Genomic DNA, 25,743 nt, shown 5'->3' with positions numbered 1-25,743 from the left:
TTAAAACCCAAAGAACAGAGAGGGAAGTTAACATTTGATTTAAAAATGAAAAAGGAAATTTTTTCAAATGGACTGCAGCTGTCATTTCAAATATATGTTGATTATTTTCTTGTTTGATTGATAAAAGGTCACATAAATGTGAAACGAGTCAACCAGTCAATGTTTGACATCTTTGCTAGAAAAACAACTGAAACACAATAATCAATAATCCATACACTTCATCTAATCATAAAATAGAGACTCGTTGTAGACCTAGTCTCCGTTATGATGACTGAAAAACCAGATTTACAACTTTTTTATGTTCTATGATCATATAAATTTGTCCAAAAACAGCTGTATTTATGTTAAGTCCACCATTACAGGGGACATATTAGCATTGTGCTGACTTTATAAAGCAATAACAACTTAACAACTGTTCCTTTAAATAGACTCCATTGTTAAAGACCAACTCACCACAATATTGGATCATTCAAATCAAACTTGACACAAAGTTGTTCAAGAATTTTAAAACTTGTGATCAAACGCAAGCCATTTCACACAGCGAGGTCCAAAAGTCGCTCAGACTTCTGGTGTACGACAATCAGAAACCTCACCCAGTCGCCCACTGAGCACATTCAGTCCTTCATTTATTGGCTTATAAAGCTGCCTTTGATGTTTCCTAATATCTGCATGAGCCCTCATGGGTTTCTGATGTGAACCAGTGCCAGCATGACACAGACCTGCTCCCCATGAAAACCTGAGAGCTGCTGAGGCTGTGAACATGAAAGCTCAGCAGCCACCTAATAAAGAAGAAAAAAAATAAAAAGAAAGAAAAAACTGAGCTGGAGAAAGAGAGAAAACTAATAGACAAGTCTGAGTGAACGCAGGGAAAGAGAGAGATGGAGGACGAATGGGCGGGGTAAAGTAAATGAGTAGAAGCTCAGAGACACTTTCAGGAAATGCTGACGTGTGCAAGTGTGTGTGTGTGTGTGTGTGTGTGTAGCACCATGACGCACCTGTACTGATGGCAACTGAGATTTGTCAATGGTGGACATCCCACGTCTGACATCTCATGAATTTCTGTGTTGCCTGGCAACCCTGCCAACCTCTCTTCATCCATCATTTTTTTTTCCTGCGTTTGTTCATTATGCTTCTCCATTTTTATTCTATGTCATTTTCACGGTCTCCTCCAGTGAAACCTTGACTTTAAAAACTTGTGTTTTTTTGTTTTTTTTAGAGTCGACATCGCAGCGGAAACCTCCTTCACATACACTTGAGCGTCAGTTGGTGTTAGCATGGCAATGGAGGGAGGCAGTTTGTGGCTGAGAAGCAGGAGCTTTGGAGTTGGCGCACGCGCACACGCGCACACACACACACACACACACACACACACACACACAATATGCTGGATTCATCATCTTGAAGCAGCATTCACCACATCTGCTCCCTGGATTATGTAAACACAAACTACAGTCTCAATCACATGTGCCGCGACACAGTCACTAATATTCACATTCCTCTAAATTGTGCTTGCACCTGCTCAGGCATGTGCACAATTACACAATCAAACACAGAAGCTCTCTTTGCCTCTCCTCCCCCAATCAAGAGAGAAAACAACAGCTGAGGATTTGGTTTCAAATCTACTATTGATTAAGATGCCATAATCAATACTTTATATCAACAGAAGATCAAATCGCTGGGTTGTGTGAAATAGGTATCTCTTAGAGCTGAATTATCTTCCAATTCTGCAGTTCTGCTCAGCTGTAGTGAGCTTTTACCATCATTTTACTCACCGTTTTTATTTTCATTCCAAAATAAACCCACAACATGCCACCTGCTCTGCACCAGCAGCTGAATAGGACTTAATGGAGGCCATGCTCCTAGTTGGACACAACTCTAAATGATGTTAGTTAAATACCGCTGCCAAATCAATCTTCATAAAAGCAAACATTTTAGGGATTATTGAAGACATTGTTACACAAAAACAGCTTCATCAGGACCGTGTGGGTAGTTTTGTCAGATGTGACTGACACCATCAAAATAAAAAAACAAATAGCAAGCAAATCAAAAATATTTGGAATGAGGCTCTTTTCTCTATGACTTAAAGTCAGTCCAGCTCTTTGACTGACAGTCCTGAGTGACAGCTGGACAAACTCAGCACACAGACAATCAATACAAAGGTTAACACTGTTCTGCAGAAATACAAAGCGAAAGAAAAACAAGACAGCGAGCGAGATGCACACGGAACAGAAAGGTGTGATATAAAACAAGCTGAAGGGGAATGAGTTTGGCATATCTCTTGTGGAATGATCCGAAGAGAGGATGTGATGTGAATGGCAGTTCCACAAATTTGTTTCACTCGGTCCATTCCTCCTCAGAGAGGGTGCAAAAGCTTTCTATTTATGTAAAGTCTGTTTATTCACAACTACATAGGACAAATTAGCATGGCGCTAACTTGATTATGCAATACCAACTAAATTTTTCTTTCCTCCTCCATTCCCATATCCTCTTCTATAAAACAAACACACACACACAAACTCGCCCACTCAAACTTAGGATGACACATCAAATCCAGACATTTGTACAGAAACACGCAAAGCTATTGCCACCAAATATGCAGGACACCAATGAGCTTACTGGCATATTTAAAATACGCTGTTTGATGCACCAACAGCTTAGTACACAAAGAATAAAAACACACACATTCTCACTCATCCAGGTGCAAACCTCTCCAGGCAGCGAGCCAGTCAGACAGGCAGACAGCCAATATACAAGACAGAGGGTCTGTTGTGTTGTAAATGTCAGATGTCCTACTGTCTGAGCCAACACGCATCTCGTCGCTAAACACTCATCTGCAGACATTTAACCACACTTATATACAGAGCACGAAGGGCAGTGGGGACAGGAAGGAAGAAGGATCAACGGACTGGGAATACTAGTAAGTTTGGAAGAAGATCACTTTTAGCGTCCAACCAGGAAATGTCACACATCCGTTGGTGAGACGCAACAGGTAAGGATTTCTAGTTATTCATATTTATCGACCCAAATGAATGTCAATACAACATCACGGTCATATTTACCAGTCCAGTAAGTCTAGCGTACCCAGTGTAAAGCACAGTCCATGGCAATTTTATTGAGGGGTGAAAATACATATTGTAGCGTCAGACTGGCTCCTCAGAAACCCAGAAGATGAATGTATTCTTCAACCTCAGATAGACTTTAACTGAATTACAGAATCAAAATAAGAACAAAACTGAAATGTCTAAAAACATAATTAGGACTGACAAAGATTTCCACAAATAGTTATGGAAAAGGAAAAACAATAGACGTACACACTGCTATGCAAGCAGCTTCTTTCTGTGTATGGATAAATTAACACAGCTACCACAAATATTTAATTTGGGCAAAGGACAGCCTGAGCATGGGACACTCACTTTATCTTGGGTTAATTAGGTGGGTATATTTGCTTTTTCCAGTTTTTTCCAGCTTTTTTATCTGCTGAAGAATCTGTTGACTGTACATTTCCCCATGCTTTTTTAATGAATTCTATTTTGCACACCTTCTAATACAGTAAAGTAATCCATACCCTGTGATGCCCTGGCTCATTTATACAATTGTACAGATTTCTCTGGTTTCAAATTAGTAGGTGCGCATTTGTAATTATTTGATAATGTGCATGCAGTTATAAATAGAGTGATATCAACATGAGAACATGCATTCATACACCCATTGTAATTAGTCTGTCTATTTAAGCAGTTAAATCCTTTGTGTGCTGGTTTACTATACTGCTGTAAGAAACAGTTGAGTCATTAATTGTTGAAATCAGAGGTCAGATAGTAATTATCACCAGTTTGTGCACAAAATTATCACAAGTTTTCTGACTGACCAATCATTTTGGTCCTTAAAAAAAAATCTGATTACAGAGACTGAATGAAACAGATTCAGAGGATGCAGATTGGCCACGAGAGCTGGTCACTCTAGTGACAGCTCAGTCCCTCCGTTCCCATGGTAACCAGTGGAACCAGTGAAGTATTCACTAGTAACAATGGCAACATCACTCGGGTATAATTCCACTGTAGTCAGTAAGTGTCTCTCTACACCAAGTCACAAACCTTGTGTTCATTCAGACCTCTTCACCTTTTCACATTTTGTTGTGTTGCAGTCAGACTTAATAACATCTTTGAATGTATCTTCCTCCTCCTCAGTCTATATTTAATATCCCATAAAGACAAACACTGAACTTTATAGGAAAAGCTGAAGTATCAGATCAGTGGACAGTTATCAGGTTCTGAGCTGTGTTCCTGTTACTGAAAACACTGCGTTATGCTGCTATCACAGAGCTTCACGCCGGTCATGGACAGTGCTTGGCTGGTTGGATGGTTTCATAAAACCAGAGAAATTTGTTTTCTCACAGTCCGAGTCCTAAAGGTCTTTTTTTGCAGCTTTCCTGAATCTCTCACCAAGGACAACTAATGTCTAGGCACTCTGCCATGAAGTTGAGTGGTGGAGTGCTGCTGGGATTTGTTGTCCTTTTAAAAGTTTTTACCATGCCTGGAGCTCAGCCCGAGTTAGCATCAGGTTCTTGGTCAGGTTTCTTACCAAGTCTCCCAATATTGTTCAGTCTGATCGAGGGCCTGCTGGTTAAGAATGCGGACTATTTTACTTTTGGAAGCCATCAATCCAGCAAATCCGCTTCCCTTGACCATGGCCTCAATACAACCCTGTCTCTGGACAGTGGACATAGACAGGCATGCCTTTTGAAAACATGCCCAATCAACTGAAATGACCACCGGTGACATCGAGGTGTCAAAACAGGTCAAATACAATCAAGAAAAACCGGGGGCATCTGAGCTAAACTTCTTATGTTATTATGTTATTATGAGACATTGAGTTTGATGAGGAAGAACAACATAACAAAATGAGAACAACTGAAGAGGTGTGAATATTTTCTGAATATGCTGGTAAATGAAATGTATTGCTGTTCTTGTTGCACAAGTTTCATTACATGCACACTGAAAATGCAGTAGTAGCAGTGAAGATATAATCTATAATTTAACTGAAAGCTGCATGTACCTGTGACAGGCTAGAAAATCCCAGGTTGTGGCAGCCATTGCAGGGAGTGAGGGCCTCCCAGAAGCCCGTGGGGCCACAACTTTTTTCTGCTTCATCTTCCTCCAGTGCTGGAGCAAGAGGCGGGGTCGGCCGCTGTGTGTTCAAATACAAAAAACAAGTCAATTTCCAGAACTCCAACATAAAATGCGAGTAACAGTGAGGTTAACTGTGTCACTTATGGTCACAGCTGTCCTCTGCTTTCTGTGGAAATGCTCAAAAACAGTACAATGTCTGCTAAGCATCAAAGTACAAAGCAACAAAGATACAAAGTTAGCCGCAGGAGGAGGTGGATATACTGAAGGATTCAATGGCTTATTTTAGGAGATTATTATTATTAGGCTCATTTTGGTGCAGAGAAAAAAATAGCTGTGAAAATGATGACATAGATGGCTCCCAATAAATGCTAATCTTGTTTCACGTCTGCTTAATGTGCAATCATGCAACTGTTTCCAGAGACTGGTGGACCACGTATGAAAGGGTTAACCCAAAAGACCAAAGTTTGAGAATCAACTAAACAACCTTAACATGCACACTGTGTCCTTTCCTGAGGCACTTTGGTCTCCCAGGAGGCAGGTGCATGAATGAGCTCTGTGCCATGAATGTCAGAGGGCAGACGCAGCCCACCTGATATCTTAGTGAACCGCATGATGCAGCAGAGGACACAGGTCACAGCAGATTACACAGACTGAACAAAATCACCACAGTTTTTTTTATGTAGGAGGAGGAGGAGCAGAGACACCATGGCAAGAGAGCTGCCAGGGAGCTGAGGGGGGCCTGCTGTGAAGAAGGAGAGGATTAACAGATGAAGGAGTATGGAGGGCATGGAGAAGACAGGAGGACATGTTCAAAGAAAAGACCGAAGCAGGAGGAAAACTCAGAAATAAAGAAAAGAGACATTGCAGATGGAGGCAGGGACGGATGGAAAGACCAAAAGAAGAGCAGCAAGACTGGAGATGGAAGCACAAAAAGGGGCTGAAATCAAAAGGTCACCAATTTTTCCAGACTGCAACACTGGAATACTGATTGATGTAAAATGGACCACAGCCTGCACATACTAACGACTGAGCTGTACGCATGACAATAGACAGACATGTCCTTTCAATGCAGTAAAAATTAGATAGCTGTTGTTCAACAGAAAGAATAACATTCATTATTCAGCACGGCGGACTGCAAAACTGATCAATATTACATTTGGTGTCAATGGGAAACCCATAAAGATGGATGACTACTTGAGTGATTGCTTTTACTTAACTTAATTATAGGATTAACAAACAATGTATAAATCAAACAAACAATACTGTTGACAGATTAATTGATAGTGGAAATAATCTTTACTTGCAGCTATGTTTCTTTGGAAATTATTATACAAACATGTAAAAAAGTTCATTTCCAGTATCAGAAAACCATCATTCAGAAACATGTTTTAGTCCTACCCTCATGACTACAAATTCTGTCTGTACCAATTTGCATGTAGGACACAAACACACACATGCCGGCATTTCCAACAGTGTTTGGTTCCCACACAGCGGGCGTTAGGTAATGTGAAAAGTCTGCATTCTTCGTGTGTGTTGCGCCGTGTATTTGAATGTTTTATTCATTTGTGATTGACAGATCGAATCAGTCTAACGGCTGTGGACACATGCACAGACACTGTGGATGTCGGTAATAGAATATAAATTAGTACTTATAGAGAGTGAGAGACGGGGGGGGGGGGGGGGGGGGGGGGGTCACAAAAGGTATGGACATAATTACATTTGAAGTGAGAAAAGGTGTGCATGTTCAATGTAAATAGTCAACATATCTCAGCTTGCTTTAATTTTGAGATTATTATGGAAATGGAAAAAATAATGAGCTATTGATCAGTGTCATAATGCTCTTCTGTGTTTGTCCGATGTATGTGTGGCCGTTTGTCCGAATGGCGCAGAAAAATGGGAAGAAAAACAGAAACAGATGTGCCACGCCAGAAGCACAGACACCGACAAACGCATTTTCTTTGGATGGTTTTCTGTTAAAAGGCTCAGGTGGGAGGTCGGTGTGAAAGATGACCTTTGTGTGCAGTGAAACATCTGACTTCCTGCATGGCGGATCGGAAAAAGCCCAGAACCTTGGCATCCTGCTGCGTTTGTGGTTGGAAATAAACTGCCGCTGCACTTTTCTGCTCAGCTAATACCAATAAAAGTCAACTACTGTTCCCAAAATGCACTTCATAAAAATAGGCTCCAATCAGTTTCCCTCCCTCACTTTGTGTAACTGAGGGAGTGGACATGTTCAAAGTGGTGAACAGGTGAATTGTACCATACTAATAATATTTCAAATTGGAACAAGCAAGATGAAATAAATAAATAAAAAAAACCACGTCTGCAGCTGCGAAAAGCTGTTTGTGCACCAATAAAAAGTGTGTTTCAGCACAAAAAAGAAGAAAGAAAAACTGAATTGGATGAAGCAGTTCAGTCTATCTGATACTGCCCTCTGTTGTCAGGATAGACCAGGTACAAGCATTTGTTACAGCAACAACAACTTCCCTTTGTCTACAAAGGAAATAGGAGGAAAAAGGAAATTGTTATTCATCTTCAACACTTTATCCCTGAAGCTGCTGGGTTGAGCCAAATTTGTGAAGATTTTGGGATTGAATTCTGCATTTAAACTCAACTAAAAGTAAATGAGAACAAATTCTTTATATCTAAATGTGTGTACCAAATTTTTTTAGAGGATCTATATTAAAGTCATGTATCGCCTTCTAGTTGTTATGCCACCCTCAAGGCAATTTTTAAATATTATGATTTATCATATCAACAACAGCAAAGTTTTAACAATGACTGCAACTATAAATTCTATTCATTATCAAAGATTTTGTTAATTATTTGTGCACAAATTAAGACATAAAATGTCAGATAATGTTAAAAAACGCCCAGGAAAAAAATCCCCCAGCGGCTGGTTTTCTCCAGCATCAATCAATCCTCAACAGTTCAGAATCAAACCAAAGCTCTTGAATTATGAAGAAGAAGAAGTGCGAACGAGTGAATGTTAAGCAGTTTCACTTTATTAATGAACTCAGGCTTTAACTGACTATCAACATTAATTTCTGAGAGTCTAATCATTCACCCTAATTATTTTGACACTAGCTACTGTCTTAAGTGATAAAGTGCTGACTTGGAAAATTTAGGGAACATGGCGCTGCTTCTCTACACAGTAAACTGCCTCTGTGTCGTCTGACTTCGGCAATATAAGAGCCATTAAAAATCCCTTATTTCTGTCGTCTTCTGTTATTTGACATTTAAAAACATGAACATGAGATGTTTGCCTACATGAGGAGCATTTAAAGAGATTTCTATAGCAAACCAAACCCCAAAGACTTTGTAATGCACCCCCTGTGTTTACTGCGTGCCGTACCTTGCTGACTTGCGTCAGGGTGCCATTGGGCCGATCTGGGCGGTCTTCATCAGAGAGCCGACCGCTCCCAAAGCTGTCCATGGAGTGGGAAGAGATGGTGTGGCAGAGCTCCTCAAAGGAGTAGTCCCTGTCCCGGCACTTTTTGATCTCGTGGAGCAGTTTGGACAGCTCACTTGTAACTGCATCATCTGTGAGAGGGAGGAGGAAGGAGAAGGGTAATCCTATTGCCTATAATCCCCTGCAGCATCACTATGAATCCATTTCCTTAAGTCTCAGAATATATATATATATATATCCAACAAAAGCACATAAAGTGACACTTCTAAACCAATGAAACTGACTGTAAAGTTCACAAAAACTGTGTAATAGATAGATTTCTCAATCCTGTTGCCCTGATTCAACACCAGAATCAGCCAAAAGCACAGACTACAGTCAAGAAAAGTAAAGGCTGTAAACATTTCCTCTGTCTCCGTTCTGCTTTGCTAACGCATTCAAAGTCGTATTCAGCCACATTCTGAGGAGAACACTGAGCTAATCACTTTCTCTCTGAGAGTCTCCGAGGTGATCAAGGTAATTATGGTTTCTGCTGACAGTCAATGAGGTAGGAGACCGAATCAGCGGGGAACTCAGCTTGTTGCAATATCCTGTTCATATAACAGAGGGCAGTGCTGGACAGGAAAAATACATGGCTGCTCTGAAAGACTGCTCTCCATTTTTTTTTTTTTTGCATTATTTATCCATACTTCATAAAGGTATGTAATATTTCAAATCAGGTTTAGAGGAATAATATATTGAGGAAGCACCAATATTCAACTTGAAATACATTTTGGTTGGAAGAGGACTTCTTCCCGTGGAAAGCTGCATTTTCCTTTACTTGAATTAATTTTTTATGCATTCTTTCAGAGATGTTGAGGATAATTTAAAAGAATATTCTGAAGCTCATGCAAAATATATTTTTTTCAGCTATAAAGGTTGTTATTTCACATTTCTGCTGCTGGTTTCTGTCCCTTCTGTCCCAAAGTCTAATTTTAGCCTTTTATTTTTGATTGAAAGCGCCCTGTGAGAGTAAATTGCCTCTTTAATAACCTTTAATCACAGTGAATTATTTACATATATTGTGGTTGTTACAGCATTGTGTTATTGTGTATACTCACTCTTGTGTCTGAGGGAGGGGGAGGCAGACGGTGAGGAGACAGAAGTTCGAGGTGCTGGGATGGGACACTTGCGAACAGGCTCCTCAATGATGCTCCTCCGCTCCATCTCATCCATCATGTAATCTACAGAGACATGGGGATCGAATGAGTTGGGCCAGAAGAGAAATTTGGAGGAAATGATAGCAGTGTGGATGGGGAGAGGGGAGGAGGAAAAGCATTTCAGAGGCATTTTACTGGATCAATATAAGAGCAAGCCAGTCAGCATGGTGAACAGATTGTGATGCATTCAATTCCCATTTTTCCCCACACCACAAATTCACTTCACAACATCTGCTAATAGAGCACTCCACTGCTCATAAAGGCAAAAGAGAAGAAATAAGTGGGGAACGAAGAAGACAGGAGGAGGAAGAGAGAAAGCTGGTTCAGGTTTGGGGGCAGAAGCAAAGAAGATCTGGATAATAAACTTAGTTAAATTAGACATTAGGAGCTCAAACAGACAAACAAGCTGCTGAGGCGGTGAGATTATGTGGCAGCATCCTCGCAGTCCTGATGAGGAAAGTGTGCGTTTGTTTCCTTCTCCATACTATGAATCCTGGAATTCAGCTCAGTAAATGTAATACACAATCACATTAGCATACGATTATACTGTGTATTAGCGTGTGTATCAGAGCCAGGACGGAGGGATTAAAATGAGTTCTCTTGCTCTGTGCTCAGACACCAAGATGCATATTCTCTGTTTATAAAAAACCTGCTAATGCTGAAGTGTTACAGTTAAACTATTGAACAGCTCTGTGGTACAAAACCACTTGCTGCTGGGCAGTAAAAAGTGAGCTGGTAATGAATTTGAACACTAGGATGAATCACGTGCTGTAAATTAAATGAGAATCTATTCATAATGAGGTGCCTGTGGCAGCCACAAAGGCCCTCAGCTGGTACAATTGAGTAAATGACAGGTCTTTTTCGCATTGTGTGTATGTGTGCCCTTTTCCGTCTCCTCTCCAACAGGAAATGGCATGCAGCTGATCTTTTCACAGAGTCACAGCTGTGTCCTTTCTCTCCCTCTCACACTCTCTCACTTTCTTCTTCCCTCACACTCACATTTTTAGTCACTGAAATCCAAAATTCAGTTTCATCCTCTGGTTTGATGAGTTGAAACTTTGATTGCCGCTATTTCTAATCAATATCTAGTATGACATCGCTTTTTGATATTTGAAAAGTTATTTATTTAGAATGAGATGTTTTCAGGGATTCTGGACATTTTAATAGTCCTTTAGTTGTAAGAGATTTTAGATGCTCTGCTGAGGATTTAGTGCAGGAGAAGCAAAGTCAAAATAAATTAGCATTAAAGTTCTAGCAGCAGCCACATTACAAACAAATTCCTTGGCTTGATCCCTCACTGTGTTTTTCCTGCCTATTTTCTAGTTGTGGTCAATTTATAGCCGTTTCAGCCACAGCCAGTATCCATCGTGTGTGTGTCTCAACCCTCCTTGTAGTGTTTGGATGTGTAGGATGTCCTGGACAAGATTTGTTGCAGCTGCAGAGATATTGCCAATCTCCACATCCCGCTTCCTTTTCTGACAAGCCGAGGTCCCTGACCTGAGTGACGCCCTGTCCAAGTCTCCAGTCCACAGAACACAACTGGGGCCTGAGAAGATATAAAAGCTGGGCCAGCGTTCAGGGAGTTCCGGCCTGCCAACGTGCCTCTAGGACAGCAGTGGATGGGAACTGGGTCCACCAGAGTTTAGATTACTGATTACTAAACACAGGAGCACACGGAGGCTGTTTTCTGTTTAAATAATTCCTCATTGAAATGTTTTACTTCCATCTTTTTTTTTTGTTTATATTGCATTGCATTGTCTGATTTGACTGGTTTCTCTCATAGTTTGGATAATCGTTGTTTGCGTCAATAATCTGAGATAATAACTAAGTTACCAATGAAAAATGTTTTCTATCATGTTCCCTCTCTTCTTCCTCTCAAGCTGTGTACTAACGGTAACATTCCTGAGTTTCACGCCATGTTTCCCTCCATATCTTTACCCCCTCATTAAGACTGACTGTTTTTATAGTTCTGACATATTCGTCTCATTCCTCTATCATTTCTGTCTGCCTTTATCTAGTGGTCTTTAAATCATCTGTAAATATGTGCCTTACATACACCCACAGATTACACAAGGACAGAAATGAAGGCCTCCAAACCACAGATTACAGATTTCATACTGAGCCTCATAATCACATCAGGACAACTGTTTTTAAAAAAAAAGGTACAGCGGAGAATCTTTGCATCCCTGATGACTGAACAACAAACTCACACTAACTATCACTGGTCATGCACAAAACACACTGTAGTAAACATGAGGGCCAACACCGGCCTTTTATTGCCAGGTGAAAATCATACTTTTAATTTACTGACATATACTGATTATGGGTTTCTGGGGTCAGACACTGTCACTGTACTGACAGCTGTTCTGATTAATTGCTGCAGTTATTTTTCCAAACCACTTACCACATTCAAGCTTCTGAAATGTGATGATTTGTTGGGTTGGAAATCAATGACCTTTCTCAGAGCCATGCTAGTTTTTATTTATTATTTTTTTACATAAATAGGCCAAACAATCGATTGAAACTTTTGAAAATGTACCTTGTTTCCCTTTCTTAAATACAATGGCATTTTGCTAACAAAGATTGTTTTGACGATGTGATTTTAATTTGGTTGAAAGATTAAAGGAGGTGAAATAAAATGAAAGGAATAAAAGTGAGAGTCTAACAGAATATACTGTGAACAGTGAGTGTATTTAAAGAAGCAATTAAATTATTCTTTGTAATCTCATGGCAATCCGTTTGTCTATCAAATTAATTGCTTTAACAAAATGCTCAGCAGCCACTAATTTCCTAACACATTCCAGGAGACAGTTGATAAATAATTCAAGACAATGGCAGCAGGATTTGAAACAACTCCCACTGTCAAGCCAAGATATTCTATTGTCTCTTATTGGAAAATAAACTTCCTGGAAAAGAAGATTTCTCTATAGGATCACATCCGCTCCCAACTAATCGTAATGTCAGATTTTACATTTGCTCGGAAAAGACATCTAAAAATGAGGACTCATTCTGACTGCAGATTTTTCGATTGCCAACATAATCGGCAAGTTTTGCTTCAATTATGCCCTGAAGTTTCTAACCTGAACTACACAAGCAAATCTGTAAATAAGGTTGACCAACATTGACCCAATGCAATTTTCTTTGTACCTCTGCAATGGCCCAATTTGTAAGTGAAATTCCTATAAATCTTTAGACATGTTTGTGTCTGTTTGTGTTTTTATGTCTTACCTTGGATAAGAGCAGTGATCTGCTGAGATTTCGGAGCAGGGTGTTCCCTCAGGATCTCCAGAGCTGTTCTACCCTGACTATCTCTCAGATTGGTGTCGATCCCTACAGCATATGCACATTATGCACGCACGCACGCACACACACACACACACAAAATACAGTATGAGCATTAATGCAGATAAACAGCAGCGTAAAGGTGACACCACAACAATCTTGCTGAACAAGAAAAGTCTATTGAAATGTGGTCAAAGCCAAATTCAAAAACACCACAGACACACTCAAGTACCCACATTGGTTCCTGTTTCATACTGTATTTGCTATAAAGACATGAGCAGGATATGGATTCATCTTCACATCAAACTCTGATTAAGATTTGGACAACTCTTAAATCAACAGGGATGAAAATGTGAAAAAAAAGTGCTATAAAATAGAAATCAGCTACTGATCTTCTGTGTAAAATGAATCAGTTCCATAAAAACTACGGTGAAAGCCCCATAAAGATTTTAGGTTAACATTCAACAATCAACTAAAAAATAAAACAAAGACAAAAGAGTGTCCGTCCTCACCACACAATCCAAAACACGACATGAAGATATTTTGCTGCACTGAATGCTTATGTCAACATCTTCAGTTGTTGTCCAGTTTGTTTCTTTGATTGAAAATTAAAATCTGGGTTCTCATCCTCTGCATCCCAACAATAACCACCAACCCCGCACACAGTTTTGAGGTAAAGTTTAGGGCAGCAGAGCCATGTGTTGAGTCAGGAAGTTATTGAAATCAAGGCCACCCAAAGGAAGTCCTGCAGGAAACAGGAAGCGCTAAAGGAAAATGGGTTTGAGCTGGAGGTATTAAAAGGATGGCAGTGTCCAGACTCTGTCTTGTAATTGCATCAAATTTTTACCGTTTTTTTTTTATCATCATGCACAATGAGCATTGATCATATGGTGCTGAAGCCAAAATTAATTGAAGCTCCTGATCTGTACCTACAAGCTTTTATGGAATGGAATCATAAAACATACCCAGGTGAATGGACTGATGGGGGAAACTGCCTGAAAAAAATTTGAACTGAAAGTTCAGTATTTTCTAACGGCACAAGAGAATGCAGCAGACTGATGCCTTTATTCACCTGAGAGCAATATCCTGGACCACAACAAAAAAAGTGCAGCATTGAGCCACAGGGTTAAAATGCAAGGGGAAAAGAAGGCACACACACACTTACACACATCAATGAAAACAGGATCAGCATTTTGGTTTTGCTAGGATACATTTATAGACCCACCTGAGTCAAGCAAAAGGCGAACTACATCCATCTTCCCATAGAGAGCTGCCTCATGGAGGGCACTGCCATTCTCTGTCTAAGGGAGGGAAGGAGACAGAGAGAGCGTTAATGGTCATTTTAGCAAACATGAATAAAAATAGATTTCAAAGACTAATATGGAGAAAGAGAGGGGAGAAAGAATACTTTGATCTGATAAGTCACTCTCTCAGTCACTTTCTACTTAAAAAAAAAGAGCTTTTTTTTTTTTAAAGTCACATTGCATTGTCTGCAAACAGCGCTTCAGACGTCACACAAGCAGGGGGAGCCTTTGTGGAAACTTCCAAATTTCCCCTCAACACATATCAGGCTGCCATCAGCCTGCAGTGCTACTAATGCTGATATTACAGACATGACGCAACACATGGAAACTACTATGGGAGGTGCACAGCTAAGTGTCTCAGCGTGGATCAGCGGTGATGAGAGATGCAATTACTCTGACAAGGCTGCTTTTCACAGAGCAACACTCAGTACAAAGCAGCAGTTTATTGTGCCTGCATGGGAGGAATGAGACCAAAAACATGAGTATTTAAATCCACCAGGTTAGGAATTTTTATGTGACTACAGCAGCTTATAAATTATCCTGATGCCTGATAGTTTGTGTTTGGAAAAAAAAAAAAAAAAGCAGAATATACATTCAGCTAAAGCTCCTGTGGTATAATCCAACAGGCCTGCAATAAATCCTACAATTATGAAAGACCCTTATTTTTATAAACTGGTTGGCCAAAGTATTGGAAACCACAAGCTGCAAAAATGGCCAAAAAGTTGACTCAACAGTTCACTCAAAAACAGAAGCTTATAGCTTTATGAATGAATTGCAGGGGTGTGCATTAAACTGCGCTCACTCTGGGCATCATTATAATACGTCTTCCAAATTAGATTAGATGTCTTCTAATCAGATTCTGTGCGCTTTCTTTGTCAAAGATCTTGACAGGAGAGTTCATCTCAAAATTACATAACACGATATGCATGTAGATATGGCTGTGAAGTATAGTATATTTCTATGTCTTAATTATACTCAGAGTTTATACTTATTATAGCATTAAAATTGTGGCCTGTGCACATTTATGGGAGCTAAAAAAAAAAAAGCCATCAGGGACAGCAAAGAGTCCTGCATCAATGCAGTCCTGATGAAAATAAATAAACACGTACAGGAAAATGTATAATGTGCATCGTTCACAGTTGGCTTCCTGACAACCTGGACTGAACTAAACTCCCAGGCTTAATGAAGACAAATTATTTGGACCACAGCCAAGTCTGCTGTTACATTCACGGCCGGGAAATTTAACTCAACGCAACACTGCACCTGATGAACACCCGGCGCATTGAAAGCTCAACTTACTTTAGCTGTCCTGCTTCCTCTACAAAAAAGAGTATCATCACCGCAGGGAAAGGGCTAATGGAGAAACCAGGCAATATGCCAGGAGAAGCAACACCCTTGAAAGGTCAAAGTTCAACAGTCCAGTTAGTTTAAGGTGTAAATCCTGAGGTGAAAAAAAAGAGGTGGGTGGTCAGCTTTGCAGCATCAGAGACCATCAAACTGTGGAAATATATCCTGTAGAGCTAGTCTTTTACCCACATTCGTACAAGTGAGAGAAGGTGGGACTAGAGGAAATGAGCCACCCCCTTTTTCCCCTCACAGTACACACACACAGTACACACACTACTTGCCCTCCTAACCTTCCTCTCTATACCACTTCCCGTCCTACTTGCCATGGCGATTGCAGTGATGTCACAAGAAAGCAAGGAAGGAGATTCTCACTCTCTAAGGGTTTCCGGCCATTCAATGGCAGACAACTTTCTGTTTCAGAAATGTACCACCAGCCTGCTGATGTTGGTGTGATGGGATGAATGTAATTTCTCAAGTCCACTTCAAAGCAGCTGTGTGGTTGGTTTGTTTGTGCATGTGTGCAAGTGTGTGTTTGTATTTTTGAATTGTGCTGGCCACCTGCCCAGCCACCACCACAGTCCTCCATAGGGATTTCCCATCAGTCAGAAAAGGAGAGAGAGAGAGAGATAGGAAGACACAGAGGGGAAAGAGAGCGAGTGACCGCAGCGTTTCTATAAATTATTCATTCAAACTCAGATAGACCTATATGGCTTGACTCCAATTACTGACCTGTACTGCCGTTCGTTCGCTCTCTCACTCACACACTCACACAGGTTTCAACTTGTGACAATTTACAAGGTGGCCATCTGTGAGTCGTCCACACCGTCCACTCTTTGAGCTTAAGCAGTGAACTTCTGTCTTTACTGAAAATGCTACAGAAAAGGAAGTGAATGCAAAAGACATGAGATAAATAGGGGACAGACATACAACGTTTATCCCGGGAAGACTGAACAGCGTGTGCTGGTCAGTTAAAGAACGGGCCTGATTTTTTTCCCCCTTTGGTATGAAGCTGCTTTCTCAGGTTAGGGGTGTAGTTACCAGAATCTCACACCTGCAACGAAAAAGAAGCAGACGGCGTAGTTTCTATGTGTTATTTTCAGCCAAGAAGAGAGAGAGGGAAATAAGAATGAAGGGGAAATTGCAGACAATTTGAGGCATGCAATTCTCATTATCAGTGAATAGAGAGAGCACAATGAGAGCGAGAGAGAGAGAGAAAGGAGAGACACTGACATAAGCAGCAGCATGCACAGTGCAGAAGATGAGGCAAATCAAAGACATATCGTGTTCATCTTCACTACACACATGGAGCTGGAGCCCTAATCCCTGCAGAGAAGCACCGTCCTCTCCAGATCAGGTCACATACACACATGAACACACAGAAACGGGGACAGAAGGTGGAGAGGATGGGCACAATACCACTGAGTCATGCATCTCCTCTCTGTGAGAGCACCAGATCAACTAACTAAGGTCAAGTTGTTTCTGTCTTCGCTGAGATAAAATCTGCAGACATGTAAATATCTATTAAGCTCAAGTTCCAATATGTCTGTGAGAGATTTGAAGAAACTGCATTCCAGCAGGAAGGGGAAAAGTGTGATTAAGTATTCTCCCCAACAGACTTGACTTCTCGCGCAAAAATCAAAACCTTCAATCAAAATCAGTCCCTCCTCTGCCTGTACTGGCAGTACTGTACTGCTTTACTTGCTCTGTGTGCTGTGTATGAATTACACTTATATCTTCAGATGTATCACCTATGAAGTCATCAGAAATCATTGCCAGAGTCAAGTTTAAGACAATACAATAATAAAAGTGTCAGCATTAGCCTTTCAGTGCAAGGGGGGGGAGTTTCCCCTATAAAGGCTTTGCAGGATTTGTTTATTCTCATGTTTGTTGAGCAAATCCTGGTATTGATTGCTCTGCGCCTCTGTGGCTTCTCAGCATCTCAACTGTCTTCAGAGTCAGCAGCTTCCTGCAACTTCCAGACTGACTGATCGCTGAACCCTTGAACCCCCTTTTTTTCCTTCAATCCTTCATGATCTCCGAACACCAAAGACTTAATTATAGAATCTAACTGTGTCAACTTGCCATAGCAACACTAGTCTGAATCCTGTCCAGGCCATTTTCTACTGTTCAGTCTCCCCAAAAAAAGAGTCAAAGCGTGACATACAAACTTCCAACAAACAACCATTTGCATTTAAGTAGACTGCACATGATGGATTCATCTAACTAAAGGCAGTACCTGTGTCTGAAAAAGCTTAGTTGTAAATGCAATAGAAGACACAGTGGAGGTTTATTTACTTTGACAGCTTCAGTGAATCAGACCCAATATGATACGATGATGAATATGATGAAGCTGTCCTCAAAATGAAAATGAAACAGAGGAACAAATGATGAGCAAATACCTCTTGTTGCAGATCTGGCCAACTAAAACAGTCAATCAGTGCAGAGTGATGAAGACAAGTTGGATCTTTTGCAGAAAACACAAGAGTTATCAATTATTCTGATCTCAGAGTAGTCTTAAAAGAATGATTAACCAAGCAAATTGTGTGTTTCTTCTACAAAAGTTAAGTAATCCAAAAAAAAAAAAAAAAAAACCTTTGATGTTTGCGTGTTGAAGAAAGAAGTGTTGAGTAAAGCAGAAGAGCGTTGTTGTATTCTGACAAGGCTTCACAAAAACAAATGTCCCAATAAGTTTCGGGACAAACCCGTGTGAATTGTTCAGACAACCCAGAATACACAATAAGACAAAATGTAAACAAATGAAAAGAGAAGAGCAGTCCAAACAGCATCAGAGAGGCTGAGCAGTGATGAAGCATTATATACTACAAATGACTCTGCATTTCTGTTCACTTCACTGGTGATGAAGATGCAAAAAGGGGAAACTCTGAGGACCTGTCAGGAACACCCTGTCCTGTTCTTCCTCTCCTCCTCTTCTTCCTCTTGCACTCTCAGTTTTTTTCTCCAAATCAATTATTCATCTCTCTCTACTGCCACACCATGGGAGGCATAAACCATATATACATGCTCTCTGATACACTCAATTTCAAAAGAGAATCTGCCAAGCATTTATGCCTGTGGTGGATTATACACACAAAACACAAAGATACACCATTTTTTATTTAAAATGCAAGACGGTAGCCCTGAAAAATATTCACATACAGCAGAGATTAGAAGACAAAGAAGATCCGGAGTCACAGAGATGTTGAAAGATTTACTCAGACTAAAAGAACAAAGAAATATCTTTCTAGTCACCTCTTCTCACAGCTACATCAAATAATCCAAAGAAAATGTCAAGTCAACTCCCACTTTACAACTCAATAATTCTCTTTCAGAACTGGCACTTACCAGCCATACAGATGTTTCTTTAACATGTTTATGTATGTGGAATTGTGTGTAATGTGGATCTTAAAAGAAACAATTCCCCACAACACGGCACTGATAATTTCCATTTTAACTGGAGTAAAAGGATTCAGTGAGGAACATTTGAAAATGCTGCTCTACTGCCGGTTTACTGTCCTTAAATGGACAAAAAACACATCTTCCAACTATAAACACATAATTACATGTGACAATCTACAAAAACAAAACGCATGAAAAAAATCATTACATTACACAAAGATATTACTATTATTTTTTATCCAATTTCACCCTGAAATAAAGAAATTCCTTTTATTAATATTCATATTATTCATTATAAATTACCAGTCCTCTTTAAAAATATATAAAAACATAATAATAATATACAAAAAAATCTATAAAGTCCTTGGATGTTGATAGAGGACACCGGCACGAGTACTGGTAATGATGTTCCTTACCACACAGTTGACATCCATGCTCGCCTCGAGCAGGGTCTGGACGGTGCTGTGGTGTCCATTACGTGCAGCCAGGTGAAGCGGAGTGTGGCGGCGAGTGTGGCTGGCCATGAGGTTGGGGTGAGCACTCACCAGCATGCGGACCACCTGCACACAAAAATAAAGCCACATGTCAATGATTAAACAGCGAAGTTAGGCAGAAACTGGGCCCTTTGGTCAAAAAAAAAAAAAAAAAAAAAAAAAATAAATAAATAAATCTCTCTCACCATCAAGTTTGACATTTTATGGAAAAGAGAAAGGAAAGCAAGAGACTCAAAGAGAAAAATTATTTTACATTTTTAAGCACTGTTATGTAATCACATTTCAATTATGGAAGATAGGCTGTAGAAATTATGTGCTAGTACTTTAATGTTTATATCACAGTCAAGGAGAAATAATAGTTTTCATCATATCCACGGAGATAGATAAGGTGTTCTTGGTTAAAACTCTTCCCTAAGAGATCACAGTTTAGCAACCATATCTGTTTAAGGCAGCCATGTGATTCTTCTCATTTTTTTGGACAGTGGTTGCACATTTCTATTGCCTTTCTAAATTCACAAACCAAAACTTCACAGTGTAAAAAACTGGATAGAATACTGCATCTTGCTTTTTATTAAGTTTGTGGCAGGGGAATTGAGCTTTTAGTTTTCTTTTTCACACTCCATCATAAATAAAAATACAATGCAAGTCTGCTAAATTACTTTCTTTGTATTGAAAGACCTGTCAATCAACTTGAGTGTGATAGGAGGTCGCTTCTGCTTTGTTGTAGCAGAGCAACTCTTTGTGTTTGATCATGGATGGCGCTTTTAATAACTCAGCAAGAGGCAGTTTTCCTGAAAGCTACTTCCTTTAATGTGTCTGTGCGCGTGTGCTGCATGTGTGTACTAAACTTTTGCACTGTCTCCATGCAGCAGCAGTCTCCACCATAGGGATTTCCCTTCATTATTATGCAGAGAGAAAGAGAGTGAAAAAAATAACGGCTGCCTTTATAAATTATTCATTTACACTCAGACCAACCTGTATGGCTTGACAGCAATTACTCACTACCTTCGCAGGGAAATGTGTGATTGCACTTGAATATCAGCAGGCATTTCTATCACATACCTCTCAGTCCAAGCATGCAACACTGAGTGTCACTTTTGCCACATTTAACATAAGAATTAATGTCTGTTTTGCACAATAAGTATTTGTTTAAGTTTTCTTATTCATATTTAAACGATTCTTTACCAAAAAAAAAAAAAAAAAAAATCAACAGCACCACATTGGAACGACTGATTGCCATGCGCCATGGTCCATGTCACTAACACCCCGTGTTGTCCTGGCAAATGCAGATGGAGTCACCAGCTGCTTCAGTTCACTTGCCAGCAAGGAGCTTTACCGGGATATAAAACGCATGCATAAGTTCACTCATCCCCCCACCTCTAATCTCACTTTCACTGCTGGAACAGAAAACTTGAGTAAAAACCGCTGCTAACAAGTGTTTTTAGTCCTAACTTTGACATTTTCATGAATATCGTTAGAGATATCGTTACATTTTTATAGCTGTGTAGTGCCTTGCACTGACTGTGGCATTCTCATTCATTTCAAAGGCCTGAATTATTCAGGTATGTCCTCTCTATGCTCTGTATGGAGATTTCAGCCTTTCCCCTCTGAACACAGCAAAAGGTCAAGTTTAACAGGGTCAAATATTTCTTTAGCTCCCTTCCCATCAACCTGTTACATGCTCATGACCCAGATGAGGATACATCTTTCAGCTAAGTACAGCAGGGTTATCAGCCAAGGGCTGCTGTTGGTGTCCATGTTTTAAATATTTCTGAAGGATTTGTTGGTTGGTTGGTTTTTGGGCATTGTGTTTTACTTGAGATTATTTGGTAGGATTTAGCATAAATGTGACATATTTATATTGCCCAACATCAAGAAAAGTGGCGGGTTGTTCAGCACTGCAATAGCCTGTGATGGCTTAGGTTTTTTTAGATGAAACACTGAAAATAGTCCAATTTAAATTTAACAAAACATCTTCAGCCATCAGTCAAAAAAAAAAAAAACTCATCAGTAAGCAGTGCTCAACTGGAACACTGAACTGAAAACAGCTGTAGTCTTAGCTCAGGCGAAAGACAAATTTAAACCCTTAAATGTAAGAATTATATAACTATAGTCTAGACCAAAAAAAAAGGTTCCTGTATTTTAACAATATTAACTCTACTAACATTACCAGCTCATTTTAGAAGCATAAAACAGCCCTCAGCAGCCTCTATGATATATCAATGTCACTGACCTGCAACCTCCCATATAGTGCTGCCAAGTCCAGAGGCGTCTCCTGCCGGCTGTTCCTCATTGTAGGGTCAGTCAGCTCCTGAAGCAGGACTGAAACCACCTCAGAGTGTCCATACTGAGCTGCACAGTGAAGTGCTGTCTCCCTCTCATGATTCTGTGGAAAGAAAAAGGGTTAAAGGAAGAGAATGGTGATGGGAGTGGATGTATGAATTATGGGAATGACGTAGAGTGGGCAAGGAGACACAAAGTGAAGAGAGCAGGGAGAGAGGGAAAGAAAAAGAAAAAAAAAAATCACAACAGAAGAAGGTTGGAGAGAAGCATGGAGGCAGCAGAGGAAGTCAAACATAAGGAACAAAAGACAGACGCCGGGAATAAAGGGGCAGGAGGAGAAGGGTTGAAAAGTAGGTGGTGGAAGAAGGAGGATAATAATAAGAGACATAGGAATGTGGTGATTTAAAAATGGGCCACATGGAAAGAGAAGGAGAAGCGTGGGAGGGAAAAGCAGTTAGCTTTACTTATTATATATTTACCAGAACATAAAATGATAGTGTGCTATCCACACATACGGAAACACATCTCGGTAAGTTTATTCTTGCATGTATAGAAATTACAGAAGCAGGTGAGGTTGGTGAAAGCTGTCAGGTGAAATCCACAGGTTCCTGTTTGAGGAACTGAAAACCTGGCTGAAGGCAGAATAATTTTTCTCAAACTCTCTGGTCCTTTTTGGTCCAAAACGCTGAGCTGAACAGTTTTAATTCCTCAGAACAAATACCATGTTCAGGACAACTTACAATGACATGTTAATTTTGGAACACCTCACTGGTATTTAAGTGACAGTGCTTACTACATTTTAAATATTTATTCATACTACTACTTTTACTACTTCACAAAAATAGCTTGTGAAATATTACTATCCAATCTGTTGAATGATTCAACATATATGCTTGTAAATATTTCCCATTTAGACTTTGCCTCTTCGTGCATCTTGAGCAGGCGTTTGAAAAGGTCAGAGGCTTCTGAGAAGTGGGACTGGCGTGTGGCTTATCCTGATCTGCATATGCAATCAGATTTGCCATGTGGCCAACAGATACAGTTCACAAGTGTAACTGAAAGTGCACTGAATCATAACAATCTGATCCAGATTTGAGTATTTTTTTTATTACAATTGAGCAGCATAAGCTTAACAACACAACACATGTTCTAAAGTAAGCTTGACCTGTCTGTGAGAGAAACCTGTGAGTTTTAAAGTTTATTTCGGACCTAAGAATCTTTCAATTTAAGAGGAACTGCGGTTATTTCCTCTGACTTTTTATGGTTCCTAACACCCTGCAGCTCTCAGCCAAAACTGCCAAGTAATGGCAGGAAAACTGGACAGAAGGACACATATGAAGGCAAGAAGAGTTGATGGAGGGATAAGTGGGAATGCATTTTTGTTATGTCCATGTGAGTTGTTGCTGCTGTCCAAGAGTAAAATGTAGATTTATAACTTGGAGATGCAATTTAACATTAACTTACAAAACATTGAGGAAGATGATGATACAATAAAAGAAAGGAAATACAAAAAAAATTTCACATTTATCCTATTATTATTATCCAATGAATAGAGATCTGTCACACAAATTCCCAAAACCAGAAACAGCTTTACTTCCCCAAAATAAGAATAAAGGGTATGGACATAGAATGTCTGTCTTGAATGCTCTTCCATGCTGAAATGCTAACACACCATGACCACACTCCATTGCTCAAATCTCATCTCCTGCTTTTCCATCTCCCGAGAGCCACAACCCTCCCCATCTCGCGCCTGTCCTTTCATTTTCCCGTCTAAGCTGCAAGCGAGGGAGATGAAGAGATACTTTAGGTGCGAATAACAGACGGAGCTCCTATATGAAGACACACATCCACTCAGACACACGCTAGCTGCAACAACTCCCTTCCCTTCTCAACCAATCAGATGCATGTGTTTTCCCCCAGGACCACACACCCCTCCTTCCACAGTGGAGTGGAACCTTCCAGAGCAGGTCTGATTGAAGGTCCAACTAGAATTCCCATTCATCCATGTTTACAATCATAATTATGTTTAATAAACTCAATTTGCTCTGTTTCTGTGAGGATACTATTACTATTTTCCACAGTAGCGATTCAGTTTCTCATGGGATCATTTAAATTTAATCTTCTCTAATCTAAAATATATATAGACTGTAATCATCAGAGTAAAATACTTCTGCCGGGTTTGAAGCCACTAGAAATACAGAGCAATCAGTCATCATTTGCTCCTGACAGTCCTCAGTGTAGAATTGCATGGCACCTTTGGGAGAACGGGTCATTTATTTACTACCATCGAGGTTAAATGCAGCAGTGCCTCACAGAAGATATGTTTAAGAGTCAATCTGAAGTTCATTTCAGTCTTGTCAATTTTTCTTTTCATTTCACGTATTTCTCTTGACATTAATTACACAAAAAAAAAAAAGTCTCCGCAAAATATGAAAACATGGTGAGTGTGAAGAACACCATGACGGAGCCGGTTATTTCTGCAGAACCTGCAGAGTGTATATTCACACATGTAGCCTACCATTTACACTTACTGAGTGGAAAAGAGTGATGTAAAAATCTTATCATATAATACAATGCCTGAGGAATTGTGGTTGCCATGGTTACCAATACATTATACACAAGACTGCTAATTTAACACTGTAGTTAAACCTTTAAAAATATATATATTTATATTATTTTAACAGACACCAACGAGTCAATTCCAAATGAGCATTTCAACGTAGTCATTGAAGAGTTTTCACTGTGGATTAATGATAAATGTAGTCGGTTTGTTAGATAGTAATGAAAATGTTTTTCCCTAGACTTAAGTACTCTAACAGAACTCTTACAGGCATCCAAAAATAGGGATTTATTGTCAAATTTAACCAAGACACAATACCTTTTTGGCTTGTCACTTCTGAAAACCAAGCAATATCCATTTACCCCCTCTGGGATTTCAAATCATGCACAGGCTGATAATGCATCCTGGATCACAGCCATGCACACTATCCCGATTTAGTTAAGTTTGTGCTGCCTATATTGAACTAAATTGAGCTTTGAAACCAATTACACTGACAGGTTTATGGAAGTGCAATTTTACTCTTGAGAAAATTTTTTAATTAATTGAATTTTGTGCCACTTCAAATTCCTGGAGTTATGTAACTCTCCGATTCCATCAAGCAGTACATAAAAAATGCGTGAATCAGGGCTGAAAATAACAGAGGATGGAGGTGCTAGGCTGAAAATGTGCTTTTCTGCTTGTTAGAGTTGCACGCTGCATTTAATTCTGGTATGCACTCCTGAAGGTTTAGTGTGAAACCAATTTAATGTATTTGAATAATTCATAGTATCCTAACAATGTGAAATGATCCTGTATTTTCCTGTTATGCCCATAATCTCACAGTTCCTGAGATTTGTTTGGTGGCCCCTTGGTACCATCCACGCTGGATACCACAGTATGTACAAACCTGTTTGTTAGTTTCTTGTGCCTATGTATGTAAGAACAAGAACAAATAATCCAATTAAAAGCTCCAGAAAAGATACTGGCTCACATCACAACTGTTAAAAGTCAAGATAAAACTGATGAGATTCAGTCCATGAAAGTGTCCAACTCCATCTGCAGCATTTGATCGTTTTTGTTCATAGCAGATTAAGCAAAACAAATTAAACAGATAATAGCTACATTTTCAGATTCAACACAAAACAAACATGCAAAAGTAGCAAACCAAACATGTCTCTCTTGAACACACAGACATTAATCAAGACGATTATGATAACTGCTAGGACAAAGATTTGCATTATTGTTGTCGCTGCCGTTGACCCATTCAGGTTCTGTAGCCTTAAATGATGAATAAAGCTGTCGGTCCAATCCGCTGAGCCTCAGACATTTCTTAAGATGGGAAAACGCAATTCCCTGACAGAGAG

At 39.7% G+C, this 25,743-nt stretch overlaps 1 protein-coding gene across 2 annotated transcripts in view; it reads right to left on the bottom strand.

Annotated features, from left to right (window-relative positions):
- Window positions 1–25,743, bottom strand: part of anks1b (ankyrin repeat and sterile alpha motif domain containing 1B) — a 164,032-nt gene that overhangs the window by 87,069 nt on the left and 51,220 nt on the right. For both annotated transcript variants that reach the window (XM_029494747.1, XM_029494748.1), the window contains exons 4-10: window positions 21,791–21,943; window positions 19,480–19,623; window positions 14,242–14,317; window positions 12,963–13,064; window positions 9,636–9,758; window positions 8,482–8,669; window positions 5,053–5,184 (exon numbers count right to left, since the gene is read on the bottom strand). In XM_029494747.1, the coding sequence (XP_029350607.1) occupies window positions 5,053–5,184; window positions 8,482–8,669; window positions 9,636–9,758; window positions 12,963–13,064; window positions 14,242–14,317; window positions 19,480–19,623; window positions 21,791–21,943 (918 nt within the window). The remainder of the gene's footprint in view (window positions 1–5,052; window positions 5,185–8,481; window positions 8,670–9,635; window positions 9,759–12,962; window positions 13,065–14,241; window positions 14,318–19,479; window positions 19,624–21,790; window positions 21,944–25,743) is intronic.

This window comes from Echeneis naucrates, chromosome 23 (genome assembly GCF_900963305.1).
Source record: "Echeneis naucrates chromosome 23, fEcheNa1.1, whole genome shotgun sequence".
In the NCBI taxonomy this organism is placed as follows: Eukaryota; Metazoa; Chordata; class Actinopteri; order Carangiformes; family Echeneidae; genus Echeneis; species Echeneis naucrates.
This window is presented reverse-complemented; position numbering and strand designations above follow the sequence as displayed.